The following is a 21,302-nucleotide window of genomic DNA, read 5'->3' as shown; positions in this document are numbered from 1 at the left end:
CGCATTTGAATAGGGTTCAAATGGCTCTGAGTACTATGTGATTTAACTTCTGAGGTCATCAGTCCCCTAGAACGTAGAACCACTTAAACCTAACTAACCTAAGGACATCACACACATCCATGCCCGAGGCAGGATTCGAACCTGCGACCGTAGCAGTCGCACGGTTCTAGCTGTAGCGCCTAGAACCACTCAGCCACTCCGGCCGACATTTGAATAGGGCTTTGTGCCTTAAATCTATGAGTCGAGAGAGTCGCTCGGAAGCCGTCTTGTGGTAAACACCTATGTTAAACCGCGTTGATAAAATTTGTACGAAAATGAAGAATTTCTCGAGGCTGAGCGGTTCTCGTGTCCTTGCCGAAAATCGACAACAGTACCGTGTATTTTGTGGATGTTTGAGCATTATGAGATATTTGAGTGTGAACCCTTCATGTCGTTTATAAACTCCGCGTGATGTGCTTCGTACAGATTACAAGACATGGCGAGTACTTCCTTACAAGAAGCCTGAACGACTGAAGGTGTTAATTCGCAAGTAGTCGTGGTTCAGTGTCTGTTTAGGACGTTTAAAATGTAGGGTCTTACTAAATATCTTCTGGCTGCTTTTGGGCGTTACAGAGACAGTCAGAAAAATTGCGTAATTGATCTCGGGATACGAGATACGAACTCGATAACCAGTTTATTTGTTTTAAAGGCAATAAACCAACTAAAAGGAACTTTTTGACATTTTTTCGAACGACTCATGCAAGAATCCCAAACATTCGAAAGTTTAACAAACTTTTAGATAGACGGAGTTATTGGGCCTTCTGCGTGGTAACTATTTAGCCGAATTTTTGTCAAAGCTGCTTTTGTCGGCTAAACCAGTATCTACCTAGATGGACAGATTATTTAAGTGATAGTGAGAGCGCAACCCGCTCTGCCTTATTTGGTGCATTTAGCGGCCGGGAAAAGTAAAGTTCAGTGTCGAACGAACTTTAAAAGCAGCGGTGTAAAACACGTGATAGAAAGACCCACCGCTACGGTCGCAGGTTCGAATCCTGCCTCGGGCATGGATGTTTGTGTTGTCCTTAGGTTAGTTAGGTTTAACTAGTTCTAAGTTCTAGGGGACTAATGACCTCAGCAGTTGAGTCCCATAGTGCTCAGAGCCATTTGAACCATTTGAAAGACCCACGCATGTGCAAATTAACTTTTGAACTGAAGCGATAGATGTGTAGATACTATGAACAATACTAGCGGAGGGACAGGACACAGGAAGCAGAGAGGACAGTGAAATACAGTAACGCCGACTGAAGCAGCTGGCAGCAGCGTCCGTAACAGATAGGCAGCAGGAGCAGTTGGCAGCCGTGGACGGTGCTGTGGGGTCCCAGGAATTGGACCGGAGCTTGCAGCCTTTGGCGGACGGATCCGCAGTAGCATCTTGCCGTGCTCACAACGTGGAGAAAAAGGTAAGTAGTGTTTTGCTTCGTTTGGTTTGTGAGTGTGGAAATAAACTTGTCAACATGGAGGAAAGTCATGTAATAAGTGAAAGGAAGGAGGGTGTAGATTTTGACGATTCAGTACTTGCAAATGATGATATGAGAGGAAATTTTAGCTTTTATGAGTCTCCAATTAATGACAGTGGTTATCCAAAATCGGTATCTGATACTTAAGGATCAATTAATGAGCAAGACATAGTGGAAGCTGATGTTAAGTTCTCACCAGATTTTGTGAAGGAAATAAAAAGAGAGTCAAGTTCTGAAGTTGAAGAAAAAAAATATAAGTACTCCTACTCAAGAAATAAGAAGGGAACAAACACCTGGTCCTAATGTTAAATTAGTACCATTTACTGTCACTGAAGAGAAAGTAGAAACAGCATTGGAGGCGTGTGAGCAGAAATGTAGCATTGCAACCAAGTTCCTAAAGATTATGATACAAATGGGAGGTATTAGCATTACTATGAATGAGATGAATAGTGAAATAAGTGGACTGGGTATGAATATGAGTAATAGGAATACAAAAATAAATGAACTTGGGTCTGATGCGGATAATAAAATAAGTGGATTAGTTTCTGAAATTAATCAGGGGTTTATAATACAGTCAGAACAGTTCGAAAATAAACTGAAAAATTTTAAAGAGGAAATTCAGAGGGAAATCGATCAGAGAATTTCAGGCTTAACTGATAATGTAAAAAATGAGATACCACAGCTTAACGAAAGCGTGAAAGGGAAAATTTGCCACGCGAAACAAGAATGTAAGAATAATATTGAAACTAACTACCCATATAAAGCAAGCTGCTGAAGGTAGTACACAGCTAGTCCTGACTTGACTAAAGTACAGGCCAAAGTAGATCATTTTGAAAAAAAAAAACAGTGTAATGAGGATCATAAAATTCTGGGTAATAAAATTAAGGAGGAAAGTGGCAATCGTAAACTGTTTGGAGGGCAAGTGTGAGCAAATAACTGCTTTAGAAACTAACTTGTCAGAATTCAGTACAGCAGTAAATGGTAACCTAGAAGAGCATAACAGTAGTGGTCATGTAATAATAAATAGTGTCGCAGAACCGTCTGAAATTTCCTATGTTAACCACAGACAGTTTTTGAGATTTGGTCCCAATAAGAGTGTGCATCCCAAAGAGTTCTGGAGGGATTTTGAGGATGTGTTGCCTAGGTCATGAAATGACAAACAGAAAATAGGATTCGTGGTATCTAATCTTATGGAAGAAGCTCGTGTTTGAGAAAATTTAGCTGCAGACAAATATGGCAACATGGAAAGCTTTAAACAGACTTTCTTTGAGGAATACTGGGAAAAAAGAAAACGGATGGAAGTATTAAATAGCTTTTGGTCAGGTGAAAAGTTTAACCCACAGAAAAACACTATTAAGAGGTTTTTGCAGAAGTGGGCAACTATATTGTCTTACATGACTACCAAATTAGAAGCAGAACAAATTATAATGGGGCTAGAAACAAATTGCCTTTATACCGGCGAAATAAAATAATTTCTGCACCCAGAGAGAACGTTAACAAGTTTATTGGTTACTTGTAAAGGGTAGAGAATTTTTTGCAAGAAGAGGAAAATAATAATAGAAATTAGGGGGCTCCTACTAGGTAAAATGAAGTGCAAGTAAACAGAATAGGCGTGGAGAGAGTTAACAATCACAGAGGAAGGTCCAAAGGCCGAGGGGGTTTTACTGGTAATAGAAATTACGACAGGAACAGGAATGACACATATCTGAATCGGCAATCAGCTGAGGGGGCAGAACAGCATTACAGACAACCGAATGAACGGAACGCTACGGCTAATGGCAGAGTAGGCGATGAGGAAAACTAATAGCATCTGTAAGGGTGCTAGCATTGCAGACTGCCAAAAGGTAGGTTAAATCCGCTAGCAAAGCCCTTTGTAAGCTAGCAACCAACACAACAACACAGTAGAGGTACAGGTACTATAAATTTAACGGAGGAAAGAGAAGAAGTGAGAATATTTACTTCTCAGGAAAACATGGCAGAATTTTGTGAAAAGTTTGGATGAAACTCGCGAATCTAGGAACCAGTTTAGCAAGGGACAGGAGTTATCTGATAAAATTGTGAAGCAGAATCTTAGTCTAACTGAGCACTGCAATACTATTGATTATCCTACAGGGAACGTGGGAGAAAGCACTGTATATGGGGAGAAGATATACTGGCAGATGAAATTTTAAGTAGAATAGAAGAGCTTCTGCCTGATAGTGAAGGAGCAGTTGCAGATGTCGAAGAAGGTGGAGTGGAAGAAAGCTCATCGAATGGTGATGTAGCTACAGAAATAGATGACGCTGGGGGTTATTTTGAAAGTTCTGACAACATAGAAGGAAGTCTCACATAATCTGAGGAGATTAGAGAAGGTGAAGTTTTAGAAAAATGTTTTGATTTGTCACTAGTAGACAGGTTAATTAAAGCTGCCACAATTAAAGAGGAAGAAGACCCCATAAGAACGCGTGTTATTTCTGCAGAAGGTATAGGATTCGACAGATGAAAGGTAGTGCTGGAGTTATTGGGAGAACCAGATTCGCAAACAGTTGAAGAATCATCAGGACAACGGATAATAGAAGTTGCAGGTTTGATGAAAGCTTCCCTTGCTATCTTGATAGTGGTTCAGATGTATGTGAAGTGTCAAAAAATGTTGTGGATATTATTCCCAATCGGAAAGAAATAGTTGTTATGCCCGTCTCCAGAATAAACATTGTAGTAGCCACAGGTAAAAGTAAGAAAGTAGTAACTCACGAGGTCATATTATCTATAAAGATTCAGGGTGAGCAATTGTATCAGAACTTCCTGATAATTTTCGGGTTAAGTCTGGAGATGTTGGTAAGGGCAAATTTTTTGCAAAATACAAAGGGAAGGTCGATTTCAGGAATTATGAGGCTATAATTATCGTAGATGGAAAGCGCTTGACAGTGCCATTTACAGGAAGAAAGCGATATCCGGCAGGTGAACAATTGATGTGCCTATCCGTTGCTGCAGGTTCAAATGGTTCAAATGGCTCTAAGCACTATGGGACTTAACGTCTAAGGTCATCAGTCCCCTATAACTTAGAACTACTTAAACCTAACTAACCTAAGGACATCACACACATCCATGCCCGAGGCAGGATTCGAACCTGCGACCGTAGCAGTCGCGCGGTTCCAGACTGTAGCGCCTAGAACCGCTCGGCCACCGTGTCCGGAGTTGCTGCAGGAAAAAAGAGGATATCGTAGGGTACAATGAATGTGGAGAATGGTAGGAAAAGTATATACAGAAAGATAAAGGAAGCAGTAGTAACTAACTGGCATCAGGGGCGCGCTTTCTTTGTGATGTCAGGTGTTTGACGAACACTAGGCATTGGAGTTGTTGGCAATATTATTTCCTTTCCGTTTCGTATTGTCAAACTACTTCTTCTTCATCCAGAACTTTTGCTATTGTCTGTTCTTTCTTCAATATGTGGTGTATATAGTGTACATTGTGTTTCGTAGGAGATAAAGAGTTACTAAAAACTATTTTTGAACAAATTTCATTGCTAAAAACTGTACTAACATACTAAATAGTGGCTGAGGAGTGAGTGAGGAGAATATGCGAAAATTTTGTAGAATAAGTGTAAAATGTAACTGAGATGAAATGTGTTTCTACCTGTTTATGTAAAAGTTTCAGAACAGAGACAGTACTGTTATGATTGACGATCTACAAAGCCAAGAGATTTTGTACTGAGATGAATGTGAGGAGGTTGTGTATTTCATTACAACTGCAAACTAAGGCAGCTGTTGTAAATGTTTTCAAGAATTTTTCATTCATTGTGTGTTTGTATATATTAGCTTTATGAAATAGTAGGTGTTAGGCTTAATACGTAGAGATCTTCTAAAAGTTCTTTCGACCGCAAGTATTTAGATCGCCGCTGCGGACCGGAATCGCCCAGTCAGTCGCCGTCTGTCGCAGCCCCAGTCAGACAGTCAGAGTCCTAGTCACTGTTCTAGTTGGTGTCTGTCATTCACATTACTGGCTACAAGAGTGTAGTATTTATAGTGGGACATGTACTCCACCAGCAGTGAGGCTAGCGTAGACTATTACAGAAGAGCTTGTACCACAACACATAAAAGCTTAAGCATAAGTAGCTTCTTGTTCTTGTAAATAAAGAACCCTGTTAATAAAATGGTTCAAATGGCTCTGAGCACTATGGGACTTAATATCTGAGGTCATCAGTCCCCTAGAACTTAGAACTACTTAAACCTAACTAACCTAAGGACATCACACACAGCCATGCCCGAGGCAGGGTTCGAACATGCGACCGTAGCGGTCGCGCGGTTCTAGACTGTAGCGCCTAGAACCGCTCGGCCACAGCGGCTGGCGAACCCTGTTAATACATGTGAACAGTAGTGTTGTAGAAAGAGGATACTGGTCACCAGATAATGTCCTCTCCCTTGCTTCCCCTGGTACAAGACTCTACAGTAGCAATGACGACACCAAAGTGGCGACGAGGGTAATGCAGTGCAGATTAAAGTTAATCAGCATGGCCGATGATTTTGCTTACTTCTCTTGTGTTTTAGCTTGCAGGGGTGACCATTTTGCTAATCTGTTCAAAAGTGGTTCAAGTGGCTCTGAGCACTATGGGACTTAACATCTATGGTCATCAGTCCCCTAGAACTTAGAACTACTTAAACCTAACTAACCTAAGGACATCACACAACACCCAGTCATCACGAGGCAGATAAAATCCCTGACCCCGCCGGGAATCGAACCCGGGAACCCGGGCGCTGCTAATCTGTTGTTGTATGTTCTTACATGTATTCCAGGAGGCGAGCCACACAGCTAATCAAAATTCTCTTTTCAGAGGATTTGCATGCTTTGTGGTATAACGTATTTGTGTGAACCATGGCTACCCCGCCACCTCTACCCCTTGCCCGGCGCATCAGCCCCAGACGGCCAATGTGATGGATCTAACACAAGCTTTCCAGTTTCAGTACCAACAAATTGCTGCCTTGCTGACGTCGATACAACAAATACTGGCTGCGCAAGCTGCGTCGGCTGCACATCAAAAACGCGACCGCCCCAAGCAGCCACAACAAGGAGCGCGTACACAGTCGCACGGACAGCCACATAGACATGTAAACAGGCCTATGCATTTAGTGAACTCTTGCCCTAGATGTTTTCAATTGGTTGGTTGGTGGTTTTGGGGAAGGAGACCATACAGCGAGGTCATCGGTCTCGTCGGGTTAGAGAAGGACGGGGAAGGAAGTCGGCCGTGCCCTTTGAAAGGAACCATCCCAGCATTTGCCTGGAGCGATTTAGGGAAATCACGGAAAACCTAAATCAGGATGGCCGGACGCGGGATAGAACCGTCGTCCTCCCGAATGCGAGTCCAGTGTCTAACCACTGCGCCACCTCGCTCGGTGTTTTCAATTCAATTGGCTCTGAGCACTATGGGACTTAACATCTCTGGTCATTAGTCCCCTAGAACTTAGAACTACTTAAACCGAACTAACCTAAGGACATCACACACATCCATGCCCGAGGCAGGATTCGAACCTGCGACCGTAGCAGTTGCGCGGTTCCGGACTGAGCGCCTAGAACCGCTAGACCACCGCGGCCGGCCCCTAGATGTTTTGCTCGCCCTAAAAGATAGGACTGTCCGTCACTTAACGCAACGTGTTACACGTGTGGGAAAAAAGTCCATATCCAAGCACTTTGTTTGCAACGGCACAAAAACGCCAATTTTGCCCGTTCCCAGAAAAACAGGCTTGTGCATATGCAGTGAACGCTGTGTTTTCAAAACCTACAACAGGTTCTGACAAAAGTAAGATTAAAGTAGTGCCTCAATCGCGCCCTAGTGCTGCGCAACGACGTTCTAACAAACTATTTGTCTCATTACGAATTGCTGGCCATCGTGTGAACTTTTAGTTAGTCACAGGTGCCTCAGTAACTTTGCTTAATCGTGCCACGTACGAACAGTCAGGATCACCACGCCTTTCTCAATCTAGCAAGCACCTCACTGCTTACAACGGACAGGAAATTTCAGTGCTTGGACAGTGTAATTTGCCTGCCACTTACAAATCTCACACTAGGACAGTGAATTTTACTGTGCTGAAATCCAGAGACAGTGGGACATATTCGGTTTAGATGCCTTTGATTTGTTTGGCCTTAGCATCCAAGACAATGTACTTTTCATATAAGCTTTTGCACGAAAAGACCGGCTCGCTAGCTTGCATAAAGAATTTCCTGAAGTCTTTTCAGAAGGAATGGGAAAAGCTAACTTTGCGGTGCATGTTACATTGAAAGACAACGCACAGCCTAAGTTTTTCTGGGCCCGCCCCGTTCCAATTGCTTTAAGAGACAAAGTAGCCAGTGAACTGGAAGAATTTCAAGGTAATGGTGTAATTGCTCCCATTCAAATTAGCCAGTGGGCAAGTTCTCTCGTTTTGTTGCCTAAGCCATCTGGTCGCATTCGCATTTGTGTTGACTAGACGTCTACAGTCAACCCACAGACAGTAGTTGACACTTAACCGTTACCTCGCCCAGAAGAACTCATGGACAGGCTTTGTGCAGGACGTAACTTTTATGAGACAGATTTGCGTGATGACTACTTGCAAATTCCATTGGACGAAGAATCGCAGAAAGTGTTTGTTGTAAACACACGCGTACTACTGTTCAGGTATTTGCGTTTGCCCTTCGGCAGTGCTTCCGCACCCGCCATTTTTCAACGTTACTTGGAACAGCTGACGGCAAAAGTGCCATTTTGTTCAAACTACCTAGACGATATTGTCGTCTCAAGTCGTGCACCACAGGAACAGTTTCATAATTTGCGTACTCTTTTTCGAGCGTTGTCAGAAGCAGGACTCAAGTGTCGTCTTGAAAGGTGACTTTTTTCAAACTGAGTTACAGTACTTAGGTCATGTGATAAACAGTCAGGGTGTGCACCCCCTCCAGTCTCATTTGCGATCCGTGACCCGTATGTTCCTCGCAATGTTTCTGAACTGTAGTCAGTATTAGGCAAAATGACGTGCTACATTCGTTTCTAACCGAATGCCGCTCAGATCGCGGCTCCAATGCACGTCGCTAAAAGGTACCTTTTGTGTGGACTGAAGATTGTCAAGACGCATTTCAGAAACTCAAATATGCTTTGCTTAGTGACAGATGTTTAGTGCATTTTGATCCTACCAATCCAGTAATTTTGCAAGTCGACGCTTCTTCCTACGGAATCGGCGCCGTGCTTTCGCACAGAATAGGCGCACAAGACCGTGATAACGTTCCATCACTATTTGTATGGTCGCAAGTTCTATTTAGTGACAGATCGCAAGTCTTTGCAGTCCTTGTTTCATCCGTCAAAGCCGGTTCGTACACGCGCTACTCAAAAACTGCAACGCTGGGCTTTGTTGCTTTCGCAGTACCAGTATGAAACTGTGTACAGACCTACGGCAAAGCATGCTAATACAGGCGCCCATCTCGCCTTGTGATAGGCGCAGACTCTGAATTTGATACATCTGCCGCATCTTGTTGCCAAATCGATGGGTAGGACTCTAAATTGCTGGAATCTTTTCCCTTGCACTACAGAAAAATTACGCAGGCCGCGGAAGCAGGCCAGATCTCAAGATTTTGTTGCATTACTTTCATAAGTTTTGGCCTCGTTCATTGAACAGTATCCAGAACTCAGCTGTGCGCCGATATTTTGCACGTCTGCACGTTTTTGGTACAACAAGGTGTGATTCTAATTCAAAATGACAGTGGACAATGGCGTGTGCTTATTCCCAAAGTGTTGCAAAAGGATGTGGTGCGATTGCTCCACCAAGGACTTTGGGGAATTGTTCACACTAAACAAATAGCGCGACGGCGCTGTTCTTGGCAGGGCATAAACGCTCACATAGAACAGATGACATCACAGTGCCGCGAATGCGCGGAGAACCAATGCGCTCCACCACAGACATTTTCAGCTTTGCCTAAGACACAATCGCCATGGCAACAGGGATGTTATTGTCGTGTAACCACTCCGCCACAGGCCGTGCATCATGAACAGGTGCTCGATCGTGTTGAAAGATGCAATCGCCATCCCCGAATTGCTCTTTTACAGTGGGAAGCAAGAAGGTGCTTAAAACATCAAAGTAGGCCGGTGCTGTGATAGTGCCACGCAAAACAACAAGGGGTGAAAACACCCTCCATGAAAAACACGACCAAACCATAACACCACCGCCTCCGAATTTTATTGTTGGCTCTACACACGCTGGCAGATGATGTTCATCGGGCATTCGACATACCCATACGCTGCCATCGGATCGCCACATTGTGTACTGCGATTCGTCAGTCCACACTACGTTTTTCTACTGTTCAGTCGTCCAATGTTTACGTTCGTTACATCAAGCGAGGCGTTGTTTGGCATTCACCGGTGTGATGTGTGGCTTATGAGCAGCCGCTCGACCATGAGATCCATGTTTTCTCACCTCCCGCCTAACTCTCATAGTACTTACAGTAGATCCTGATGCAGTTCGGAATTCCTGTGTGATGGTCTGGATGGATTTCTGCCTATTACACATTACAACCCTGTTTAATTGTCGGCGGTCTCTGTCAGCCAACAGACGAGGTCGGCCTGTAAGCTTTTGTGCTGTACTTGTCTCTTCACGTTTCCACTTCACTGTCACATCGGAAACAGTGGACCTAGGGATGTTTAGAAGTGTGGAAATCTCGCGTACAGACGTATGACACAAGTAACACCCAATCACCTGACCACGTTCGAAGTCCGTGAGCCGCGCGGGATTAGCCGAGCGGTCTCGGGCACTGCAGTCGTGGACTGTGCGGCTAGTCCTGGCGGAGGATCGAGTCCTCCCTCGGGCATGGGTGTGTGTGTTTGTCCTTAGGGCAGCACAATGCACCTCATATGAAAAACGTATGTTTTTGAGGCGTCCGGATACTTTTGATCACATGGTGTATATGGGGCTACTGGGAAAGACTGTGTATATAGTATGGACTAGTCGTCATTAAGGTGCGAATTCGTCGCGATATTACACTCTACACGAATCGTACTGACTGGTAATATGGCTGATTGGTATATGGCTGATGCTACTAATAAATTTTATCAGTATTGTGCTCCAGCATTTGTTCTCCCGAGAAATATAGTACCGATCTTACTGAACCTTTGTGACTAAACCCCTGTGTATCTTCTGATATTTTTATCTTTGTTTTAAACGTATTAGTGTTTGCTAGTAACTCAAATCCTTTTACAAATCATTTTATATAAGCATTTAAATCGCCAATGTCATAGTAGGCAGGAGATATTACCATAAGTTCGCCACTCCCTGCAGTTTATTATTTACTTAGCCGGCCGCTGTGGCCGAGCGGTTCTAGGTGCTTCAGTCCGGAACCGCGCGACCGCTACGGTCGCAGGTTCGAATCCAGCCTCCGGCATGGATGTGTGTGATGTCCTTCGGTTAGATAGGTTTAAGTAATTCTAAGTTTAGGGGACTGATGACCTCAGATGTAAAGTCCCATAGTGCTCAGAGCCATTTGAACCATTAATTATTTACGTCAGTGACATTAGCTATGTTGTTGTGTGTTTCAAGACCGATCAGTGCTACACTCAGCTCTCCCCCGCTCAGATCTGTTGGAGGAAAGTAGTTTGCTTTTAATTTTTTAATTCAGACGAACGTTCTTTTAGAGTTAGAGTGTACGACGTCGCATCTTGATTTCGAATGATCATAGTCACCAATTTGTTTATGGAAGATTTTGAGGATACGGCACTAAAGACGGCATCCTTAAGACCAACTTGTTTTTGGAAATACATCGACGATACGTGTATGGAATTGGCCCATGGCAGGGATATTCTAGATCGCTTCCTACACTCCTGGAAATGGAAAAAAGAACACATTGACACCGGTGTGTCAGACCCACCATACTTGCTCCGGACACTGCGAGAGGGCTGTACAAGCAATGATCACACGCACGGCACAGCGGACACACCAGGAACCGCGGTGTTGGCCGTCGAATGGCGCTAGCTGCGCAGCATTTGTGCACCGCCGCCGTCAGTGTCAGCCAGTTTGCCGTGGCATACGGAGCTCCATCGCAGTCTTTAACACTGGTAGCATGCCGCGACAGCGTGGACGTGAACCGTATGTGCAGTTGACGGACTTTGAGCGAGGGCGTATAGTGGGCATGCGGGAGGCCGGGTGGATGTACCGCCGAATTGCTCAACACGTGGGGCGTGAGGTCTCCACAGTACATCGATGTTGTCGCCAGTGGTCGGCGGAAGGTGCACGTGCCCGTCGACCTGGGATCGGACCGCAGCGACGCACGGATGCACGCCAAGACCGTAGGATCCTACGCAGTGCCGTAGGGGACCGCACCGCCACTTCCCGGCAAGTTAGGGACACTGTTGCTCCTGGGGTATCGGCGAGGACCATTCGCAACCGTCTCCATGAAGCTGGGCTACGGTCCCGCACACCGTTAGGCCGTCTTACGCTCACGCCCCAACATCGTGCAGCCTGCCTCCAGTGGTGTCGCGACAGGCGTGAATGGAGGGACGAATGGAGACGTGTCGTCTTCAGCGATGAGAGTCGCTTCTGCCTTGGTGCCAATGATGGTCGTATGCGTGTTTGGCGCCGTGCAGGTGAGCGCCACAATCAGGACTGCATACGACCGAGGCACACAGGGCCAACACCCGGCATCATGGTGTGGGGAGCGATCTCCTACACTGGCCGTACACCTCTGGTGATCGTCGAGGGGACACTGAATAGTGCACGGTACATCCAAACCGTCATCGAACCCATCGTTCTACCATTCCTAGACCGGCAAGGGAACTTGCTGTTCCAACAGGACAATGCACGTCCGCATGTATCCCGTGCCACCCAACGTGCTCTAGAAGGTGTAAGTCAACTACCCTGGCCAGCAAGATCTCCGGATCTGTCCCCCATTGAGCATGTTTGGGACTGGATGAAGCGTCGTCTCACGCGGTCTGCACGTCCAGCACGAACGCTGGTCCAACTGAGGCGCCAGGTGGAAATGGCATGGCAAGCCGTTCCACAGGACTACATCCAGCATCTCTACGATCGTCTCCATGGGAGAATAGCAGCCTGCATTGCTGCGAAAGGTGGATATACACTGTACTAGTGCCGACATTGTGCATGCTCTGTTGCCTGTGTCTATGTACCTGTGGTTCTGTCCGTGTGATCATGTGATGTATCTGACCCCAGGAATGTGTCAATAAAGTTTCCCCTTCCTGGGACAATGAATTCACGGTGTTCTTATTTCAATTTCCAGGAGTGTATATCATTTTAATTGTCTGCATCCCAATATTACGTTCACGATGGCAGTTGAAAACGATGGAAAACTTCCGCTTTTAGATGTCTGCAGGAGGGATGATAGGACATTAGGACACAGTGTCTATCGTAAGCCAACGCATATGGACCGATATCTTGATGCATAAGTTATCATCCATCGTTCCGACGCAAAGGAGTCCTGCGTACATTGGTACAAAGAGGTTATGCCGTATCAAATGCAGATAGTTTGACAGAAGAACTGGTTCATCTAAAGGCAGTGTTCAAGCAGAATGGTAATACCGTCAATCAGATCCGTCGCGCTCTACTTACTGGACCTTTGCGGTAACCGGCAGAAGATACAAGCAAACTGGTTGCGTTCCTACCTTTCGTGGTAAGCATATCTTCAAAAATAGGAAGACTTTTAAGAGATTTGACATTAAAAGTGTATTCCGTCCTCCAGCTAAACTTGAGGGCTGCTTGGCTCAGTGGAGGATGATTCAGGTTTGAGGAAGCCCGGTGTCTACAAAATTCCCCGCCATTTCGGGAAAGCCTATACTGGACTAATTATACGTACGGTCCAGGCTCGATGCGTGGATCATCATCGCCACACGCTTTTATTTCAGCCACAAAAATCTGCGGTTGCGGAACATTGTTTTACTGAAGGCCATAAAATGTTGTATGATGAGACAAAGGTGGTTACCCCTGCGTCAAGTTATTGGGATTATGTAGTAAAAGAAGCTATTGAAATGCGGCTATCTGACAGTATCATAAACAGAGATAAGGGGTAACTCTTAAGTTAGAGTTGGAACCCTGTTTTGTTTGATATTAAAAAACAACTATCCTTGTTTCGGTCATTAAAAGGTGTCAACAGTGTTGGATAGCGATTTATCGTTCAGTGAGTTTTCACCACTGGTGCGCTGACGTGCGTTGTGTTAGAGGGCAATTCTGTTCGCGCACGCGCCGTGGTCCTACAGGCGATGTATGAAGGAGCGGCCGCAACGGTTTCATTTCAGTTCCAGCAAGTTAGTGCGACGGCTTAATCACGAGAAGATAGCGACCAGTTGGACGTCCAATATATTGTGTCAAGATGACGTTATGTACCGGCTGGAGACATGATATGAATATCATTGTACAATAACTGCTTCCCGTCGGTGAAGTAACGACACATTTCTTCAGGCGGTCTTAAATCGTGGTTCAAAAATGGGTTCAAATGGCTCTGAGCACTATGGGACTTAACATCAGTCCCCTAGAACTTAGAACTACTTAAACCTAACTAACCTAAGCACATCACACACATCCATGCCCGAGGCAGGATTCGAACCTGCCACCGTAGCGGTCGCTCGGTTCCAGACTGAAGCGCCTAGAACTGCACGGCCACACCGGCCGGCTCTTAAATCGTGGAATGAGTCAAAGTAGTAGATGGTATTTCGTTTTTTCAACATACGCAAGCCAGTGAGTTCCATATCCTCCCACGATATCTAAATTAACGATCCCACATTCTTTAGATTCCACATTGCATCGGTAATGCATTCCGCATAAACACGCTGCGAAACTCGAGATTTTGAGTTTTCTGTCGAATTTAAGCAGATCTGTGCTTGTAATCGGTCTGTCCGGTAGTATCGCTATGGATTTTTGTTCCTTCAACCCAAGCCCTTTCCTGCATGGTTTTAAATATAAAGATAGCAATGGCCTCCTCGCCAATATTCTGCCTTTGAGCGTCTTTTAACTGCTTCTCAGCGTTTCGGGCATTTTTACTACTTGAGTTATGGCAGCAGTTCCCCCAGCTAATGGCTGATAGCCTTGCAAATCCAGGGATTAGAAACGGAATTATTCCGCCATATATCTTCGGTACTAGCAGGACGCTAGGCAAAAAACCTTTTCCTTCCCATTTTCAGTCCGCAGCTCGTGGTCGTGCGGTAGAGTTCTCGCTTCCCACACCCGGGTTCCCGGGTTCGATTCCCGGCGGGGTCAGGGATTTTCTCTGCCTCGTGATGACTGGGTGTTGTGTGATATCCTTAGATGTAGTTAGGTTTAAGTAGTTGTAAGTTCTAGGGGACTGATGACCACAGATGTTAGGTCCCATAGTGCTCAGAGCCATTTGAACCAACCCCTTTTCAGCCTCAAAGCACATTTCGCCGCTGTCAGCGCTGATTGATGCTATTTTTGAAGATAATTCCAGCACACAGTTTAAGATTGGCACGCACTGCCTTATCAACCACGAATGCAACAATACATCACCTGATGCCAGTATTCTTTCGTCGATGTATCTGTGTAGCATTATCAGATAATATTTGGTCTGCAATACGACGATATTTATGTGTAGCGTAAGCAATGTCGTGCTCTTTCAGTGTGTTGTTTAGTAAGTTAATCCCCTTGTTGCCAAGGTCTCGGTGCTCTCTCAATTTCGTTCCAGGTCCACAAAAACTGAATCCTGGCATATGGAGTTGGAATGGTAGATTCTCGAGAATGCAGCCTTCATCTCTGTTGATACGTTCCCTAGCACTTATGTCACGTTACTGCGTGTTTTGAGGTTTGCGTTTCCTATTATACAGAAAACTGCTAGCATTCACCCAACTGTTGCGCTTTAATGAGAAGCCGAGTCATTTCACCAGTGCCCTGTTCCCTCCATGTCTTATGACACGCTCTACAAGGAACACGTTCGGTTCAGAAATTTCCCGTAATTCCTCTGTGTAGAAGTTCCCTGTGATTTCTTCACTATCACTGTCTTTTAAGATGTGCGCTAATCAGCCAGAACATTATGGCCACGGTCCTAATATCGATATAAACCTGTCCAAGCGATAGCAGTGTCTCCTGGCCAAGAATGACTACAAGTCAGACGCACGCACGTTGCATGTAGTATCAGTGAGCGTGCTGTACGCGTGCAAAATGGGGAAGGAGTGCGATCTATCTGATTTTGATGGGTGTATGGTAGTACAGACCATGAATTGTGGAACTGACAGATTCTATTGCTTTAATTGAACCTTTAGGTTCTAGTACTCGTTACTAAGGACCGGACATATAGACAAGGCTCCATGTAGACAAATGTACGAGGGAAACTAATAGCCCTAGCCCAGATGTACGTAAAGGCAAACTTTTTCAAGTTCTTCTTTTTGCGCGAAATTAACTGAGTCTGACATACGAATAGTATTTGCTGTAGGTTCGTCCATCGTTGTCCACCGGGACTCTCGAACTATGCCGCATTCTTGAACTCTACTTGGCTTGGCGTTTGAGGGCCTCTATATACGCCGTTTGGTGGTGTCAGCTTACAAATTGAACGTGATTGCGTCGCATTTTATCTCCAATTCTGTGTGCGTGAAATCAGTGGTATCTCAGTGTGTATGTCCTGTTAATGGACAGATGAAAGCGGCTTCCACTGTGCGCCTCTACCTAAGTTACAAGGCTTACAGCTATATTAATACTTGGATGAGCTTTTCTTTTTTTCTGGCAGTCTTACATGATTCGATCATTACAATACAAAGGTAAATATGACATAAATGTTACAGTAATTGAATGAAACAATATTACTTACGGTGTTGCATGACGTGAGTTGAAAGAAAAGCAGAAACCCACTTCAGTGTAGAGGGGAAAAAATCGTTCGCAGCAGTCGAACTTCTGCGACAGCTTGAATGTACAGTTTTTCAGTAGATCCTTACATCTCTTCACCAGCTGGAAAAAAAAAATCCGAAGTAAATAACTTGGCAGTTTTCTTATCAGTTTCAAAGAGTATTTAGAAGTGAAATAAAGTTACTTATGGAAGTTACAGCTATAGATTATTTTATTGTACTGCTCTTTACACGAAAAATCACGGATCGAACGGCTCAACTACAGGGAACCCCTAATTAAAGTTACAGTTCTAAAACGCTGTAGAAAAAGAACCACTGCTCAGAATGAGATCAAATTTGAACAGCACATTAATGATGTAGGGGGCAACGTCATGAAAGAAAAAAGACAATTTTACCAATAGGTGGTACTGTAAGCGTCAGAATATGCACCACACCAGAAGACGCGCGGGCCATGGCTGTTCCTCAGTTTGCGTCCGAGACGCCCAACATGAAGGATCGCGCACTGCTGGTAGAGGCTCTTTTACAGGATCGGTTATTGTGCGTCAGTAGCCCTGCAGAAGTTCTGGACACTCAAGGATATGAATTAAGACATTGGTTCGGTTTCTGCTACGGATCCGGAGAAAATGACTACAAAATTCGAAAAGACAGGTCCTTTTGACGTGTAATGTGGCAGAGGGAGGAAAGCAGTTGATCCAACGTCTTTCGATGGTGGGGTGGCCGCGGCCGTGCAGGACGTGTCGAGGAGTGGTGTGCAGACATGCAGTGCACGGTGCATAAAATCCTCAGAATCATTCTGCGTTGCTATCCCTGTAGAAACACCCATACTCAGAAGTTGCTTCCTGTTGACCTGTCAGCAAGACAAACATTCGCTCTGGAATTTCCTGCTCGCTTGGAAGTGGACAATATATGGCCGTGGAACATTCTGTAGACAGTCGAAGCACATTTTTGTCTCTAAGAACATGTCAATATGCAGAATTGCAGAATATGGGCAACGGAAAATCCGCACACTCATCAACCGGTACCACTTCATTCTGCAAAGGTGACTATGTGGTTCGGGTTGACAGCATCTTTCATTCTAGGGCCGTATTTTTACGAGGAGTTGACCCCTGCAGATCCTGTTACTTGTACCGTAGCTGGTAAACAGTATGAGAATCTCTTTAAAGTCAGTACCGCCATTAGACTGTTGTTTATTTACAGTGTTACATTTACACTCACAAAATCATGATTTCGGCTTCAAAGTGCCATTATCAAGTGTTTTAAGTATTATACAGTGCCTAAGATGGCATACTGTCGTGGAAATTAGACAATGTGTCTAATAGTGTATTTTAAATACGACAGTATGCCATCTTAGGTACTGTATAACACTTAAAACACTTGATAATGGCACTTTGAAGCCAAAATCATGATTGTGTAAGTGCAAATGTAACACTGTAAATAAACAACAGTCTAATGGCGGTACTGACTTTAAAGAAATATATTATGACTGTGGCCCCGCATTATGAAAAAAACATTACGTATGGGAATCTTTTGTGTACCAACGTCATTCCAACCCTACAGCAGCGTGCACGTGTGGATGCTAGAACTATCAACACTCATTTTCCTACAACTAGAAGTCCAGATTACCTGATATCAATGTCCACCCACGGTAGCTGAGTGGTCAGCACGACAGAATGTCAATCCCGGGTTCGATTCCCGGCTGGGTCGGAGATTTTCTCCGCTCAGGGACTGGGTGTTGTGTGGTTCTAATCATCATCATTTCATCCCCATCGACGTGCAAGTCGCCGAAGTGGCGTTAAATCGAAAGACTTGCATCCGGCGAACGGTCTACCCGACGGGAGGCCCTAGTCACACGACATTTACATTTTACCTGATCTTAATCCATGTGACTTCTGGCTGTGGGATTATCTGAAAGATGTTGTGTTCAGCGCTCCAGTTACGACCGTAGCTGAATTGAAGGCACGCATTGCGCAGCTCATTCTGAACGTGACCCCCGAGACACTCCGCTCTTATGTGGAGTATATGGAGCATGGTGTTTCTCGATTTCAGTTTTTGGCAGAAAACGGTGAACAGAATACTGACCATGTCTTGTGTCAGTCTCACGAAAATTAGAAACCGATGTCATTATGCTTTTTATGCGGTTTTTGGACTCAGGTCAATTAAAAAGTGATTTTTCCATTCGATATGGTACGACATTGCCGTGGTGGATGGGCTTACCTAACTAGCAGTGCCACAACTCTTGACTGTCGAAGTTCTGCAGCCATGCACATTGAACAGTACGGATGGTGCAATGTGCAACTCAAACCATAGCTGTCGTATTGCGTTTCATCTGTCACTTGTAGTCAACCACGTTAAGACGATTACAGCTCCATCTATTGGTAAAATTTTTGTGGATTTTTCTTGTTCCATTAAGTTTTCCCCTGCATCAATAATATGCTGTTCAAATTTGACGTCATTCGGAGCAGTGGTTCTCTTTCTACAACTCTTTGAAAAAATGGAGCTTTCATTATGGAGACTCTGTGCATAACACATTGCTGTTCACGCAGATAAAAAAACCAACGTGTTATAGACTTAAAAGCAGCTGCTCTGACGAGTCCTTGAAGTGCTCCTGGTGTTCAACAGAGACAAAAGCCAACCCATTCTCGTCAACAAGAGGAATGTCCCAGCCAACCTACAACCTGTCCACTGTCATTGATACCTATAACAATGGAGCAGAAATGCTGGTTACCTTTGTCATATTGGACACTCAGTTGACGAGGTGCCAGCATGTACAGAAACAACTCTATGCGATGCTGAATCCTTCATGATTGTTTCTGGGAAACCTCTGATTCGTCCTGTACATGTTGCTGCTCTGAAAAATAACGGAGTAGGCAGCAGTAATGTGGGGGAACGCTGCGGATTCATTGAGTTCTGCAGCGTTGTTCTGTCTGAGTTTAAAAGGATGGCTGTGCGAGAGCTACGAGACAGACAGGAAAATGACACGTGTAAGTGGATAGAGTATCTCTCCCAGTCTAGAATCGTAATACACGTCGTGGAGTAGTTACGCTAACGGGCTGGCATGTCAGAATGTGTAGACCAGGATCGGCTAAGAAATCTCCATGGGTGCAGTGCTATCGTTCGCGTGCTAACTTCTGTCGCCTGGCTGCACCCTCCCCACACTAACACTCCATCCTCTCTGAGCGGAAAGAGAGAGGAACTGCGAATGCTCTGTATTTAGAGGCAATGTAATTGCTCAAGGAATAATTAACTCCTTGCATGTTGTCTGATTTCATATTTCATAGTGATAGAGATCACAAACGAAGAAAATCAATATTTAATTACTTTTGGCGCACTGAAGATATAAATTTATGTCTGGAACAAACTGTCGGCATACGCACAGACACAGATAATTTAGCAGATTTTTGTCACTCGGATTGCCACATTATCCTAACTCAGGTTCATAACAGATAAAAGCCCTTCACACACATATGTTGATGGAAGCATTCTATCACGTTTGCAACCTCATTACGGAGATGTGGAAACTATTTCTGAAATTCTTTCAACGCCACAATAAATTCTTCAAAATTAGGGTTTTCTTTATGGTCTGTGAGCTCAGAAGTTGTCTCTTCCACAAAGCGATTTTATTTTTAAATGCATCTGCACTGAATCAGAAATAAGTTGTTTTTAACCTTGCAGCGTCTTACTGTGGGTAGTGTGCAATGAAGTCCACTTAAAGAGAAAGATCTGCAATCCATTCTGGATGTTCTAATTTTCGTTACTGATTTCCTTTTTACATCACAAAGCCAACCATGACATGTCTTAAATCGAAAAATAATTTGCAGACATGTCTCTTGACTTAATCAACGTTCTTTGTAGTAATATATAACGTCTCCATACTCGTCTATCAGTTCCATCAAAACTTGCTGCAACTGCCGACGCAATAATGCTTGAGACTTCAGAAAATTTACTGTTCGTATCAACAATTTCATCGTGCTCCACGCCTGCTAATTTATCAGAAAGTGCTTCCTGATGTACACGACAATGAATCCCATACAAATCGTTCGTCGATCGTTGTAGCTGTACGATCTTTCATCAACTAAATCTTTAAATTCTTTCTGTATGGTGTTGAAATACCGTTCCATAGCAAATTTTCGGTACCTGTCGATAATGTGACTGCGTAATAGATATTGAAAATTCTCATTCTTCCCTTCTGTGATTCCCGTTTGTTTTTAAGCTTGGGACAGTGGATCGCTAGACTACCTCTTTTAGTGCAAACAACCACTGGACATATGAACTTCACTTATACCAAGGATAAATAGCGAATGATAAACAATGCTGACACCACCATTCTACAGAACAGAAGAAACTCGTGACGACCGCAAAATGCCCCACCAAATGCCGGAAGAAGCAGTCTCACATCGCACTGCCACATGAAATGTTGCACTGCACCGTGGAGTTCCGAGAAGGATCGAGCAGAGCCGATAAGACAGACCGAGCCTTGGATCGCAAGCGTGCACGGTGAAGTTTGGCCATCAGTGACACAGACAAGTCATCTTCTCCGTGTTGACACATTAAATTAGTTCGAGCCTGCAGATAGGTAACATAACAGAGCAGATTTCCAAAGCAGAATGCTGTCACGCCTTCCTGGCCAATTCGTGTCATTGCACACATATATTGACGTTTGCCACATCACAAAAGGTGCACATATTAAGCACCTGTAATTCGAGTTAAGAACTTGGAGAGATACTTTACCCACTGATATGCATCTATTTTCTGCATATCTTGTAGTTTGCATCCATAACCGTCATAATCAGGCACTAGAACACAAAATCCATCGAACTATCATTACAGAATGTCAGGATTACGAACAATATAATCAGCATCTGAAGAATAAGATCGTTAAAGAGATCACCACAATACTCAACGAAACAAATGACAGATCACGCATTACATAAAACAGGAAGACAAACCAGAAAGTTGAGGACTTAAACTTGATCAGGACTTACAGAAGAAGACCCTGTAGGACTTAAGCTATTTGCTAGAACGTTTGTAAG

The 21,302-nt window shown here is 44.3% G+C and overlaps 1 protein-coding gene across 1 annotated transcript in view; it reads right to left on the bottom strand.

Moving 5' to 3' along the window:
* LOC126248081 (sodium channel protein Nach-like) overlaps positions 1 to 21,302 on the bottom strand; it is a 115,544-nt gene that overhangs the window by 54,105 nt on the left and 40,137 nt on the right. The window contains exon 5 of the mRNA XM_049948738.1: positions 16,239 to 16,375. Within this exon, the coding sequence (XP_049804695.1) occupies positions 16,239 to 16,375 (137 nt within the window). The remainder of the gene's footprint in view (positions 1 to 16,238; positions 16,376 to 21,302) is intronic.

This window comes from Schistocerca nitens, chromosome 3, assembly GCF_023898315.1.
Source record: "Schistocerca nitens isolate TAMUIC-IGC-003100 chromosome 3, iqSchNite1.1, whole genome shotgun sequence".
NCBI classification, from domain to species: Eukaryota; Metazoa; Arthropoda; class Insecta; order Orthoptera; family Acrididae; genus Schistocerca; species Schistocerca nitens.
The sequence above is the reverse complement of the archived record's forward strand: the minus strand, read 5'-3'. Positions and strand labels throughout refer to the sequence as shown.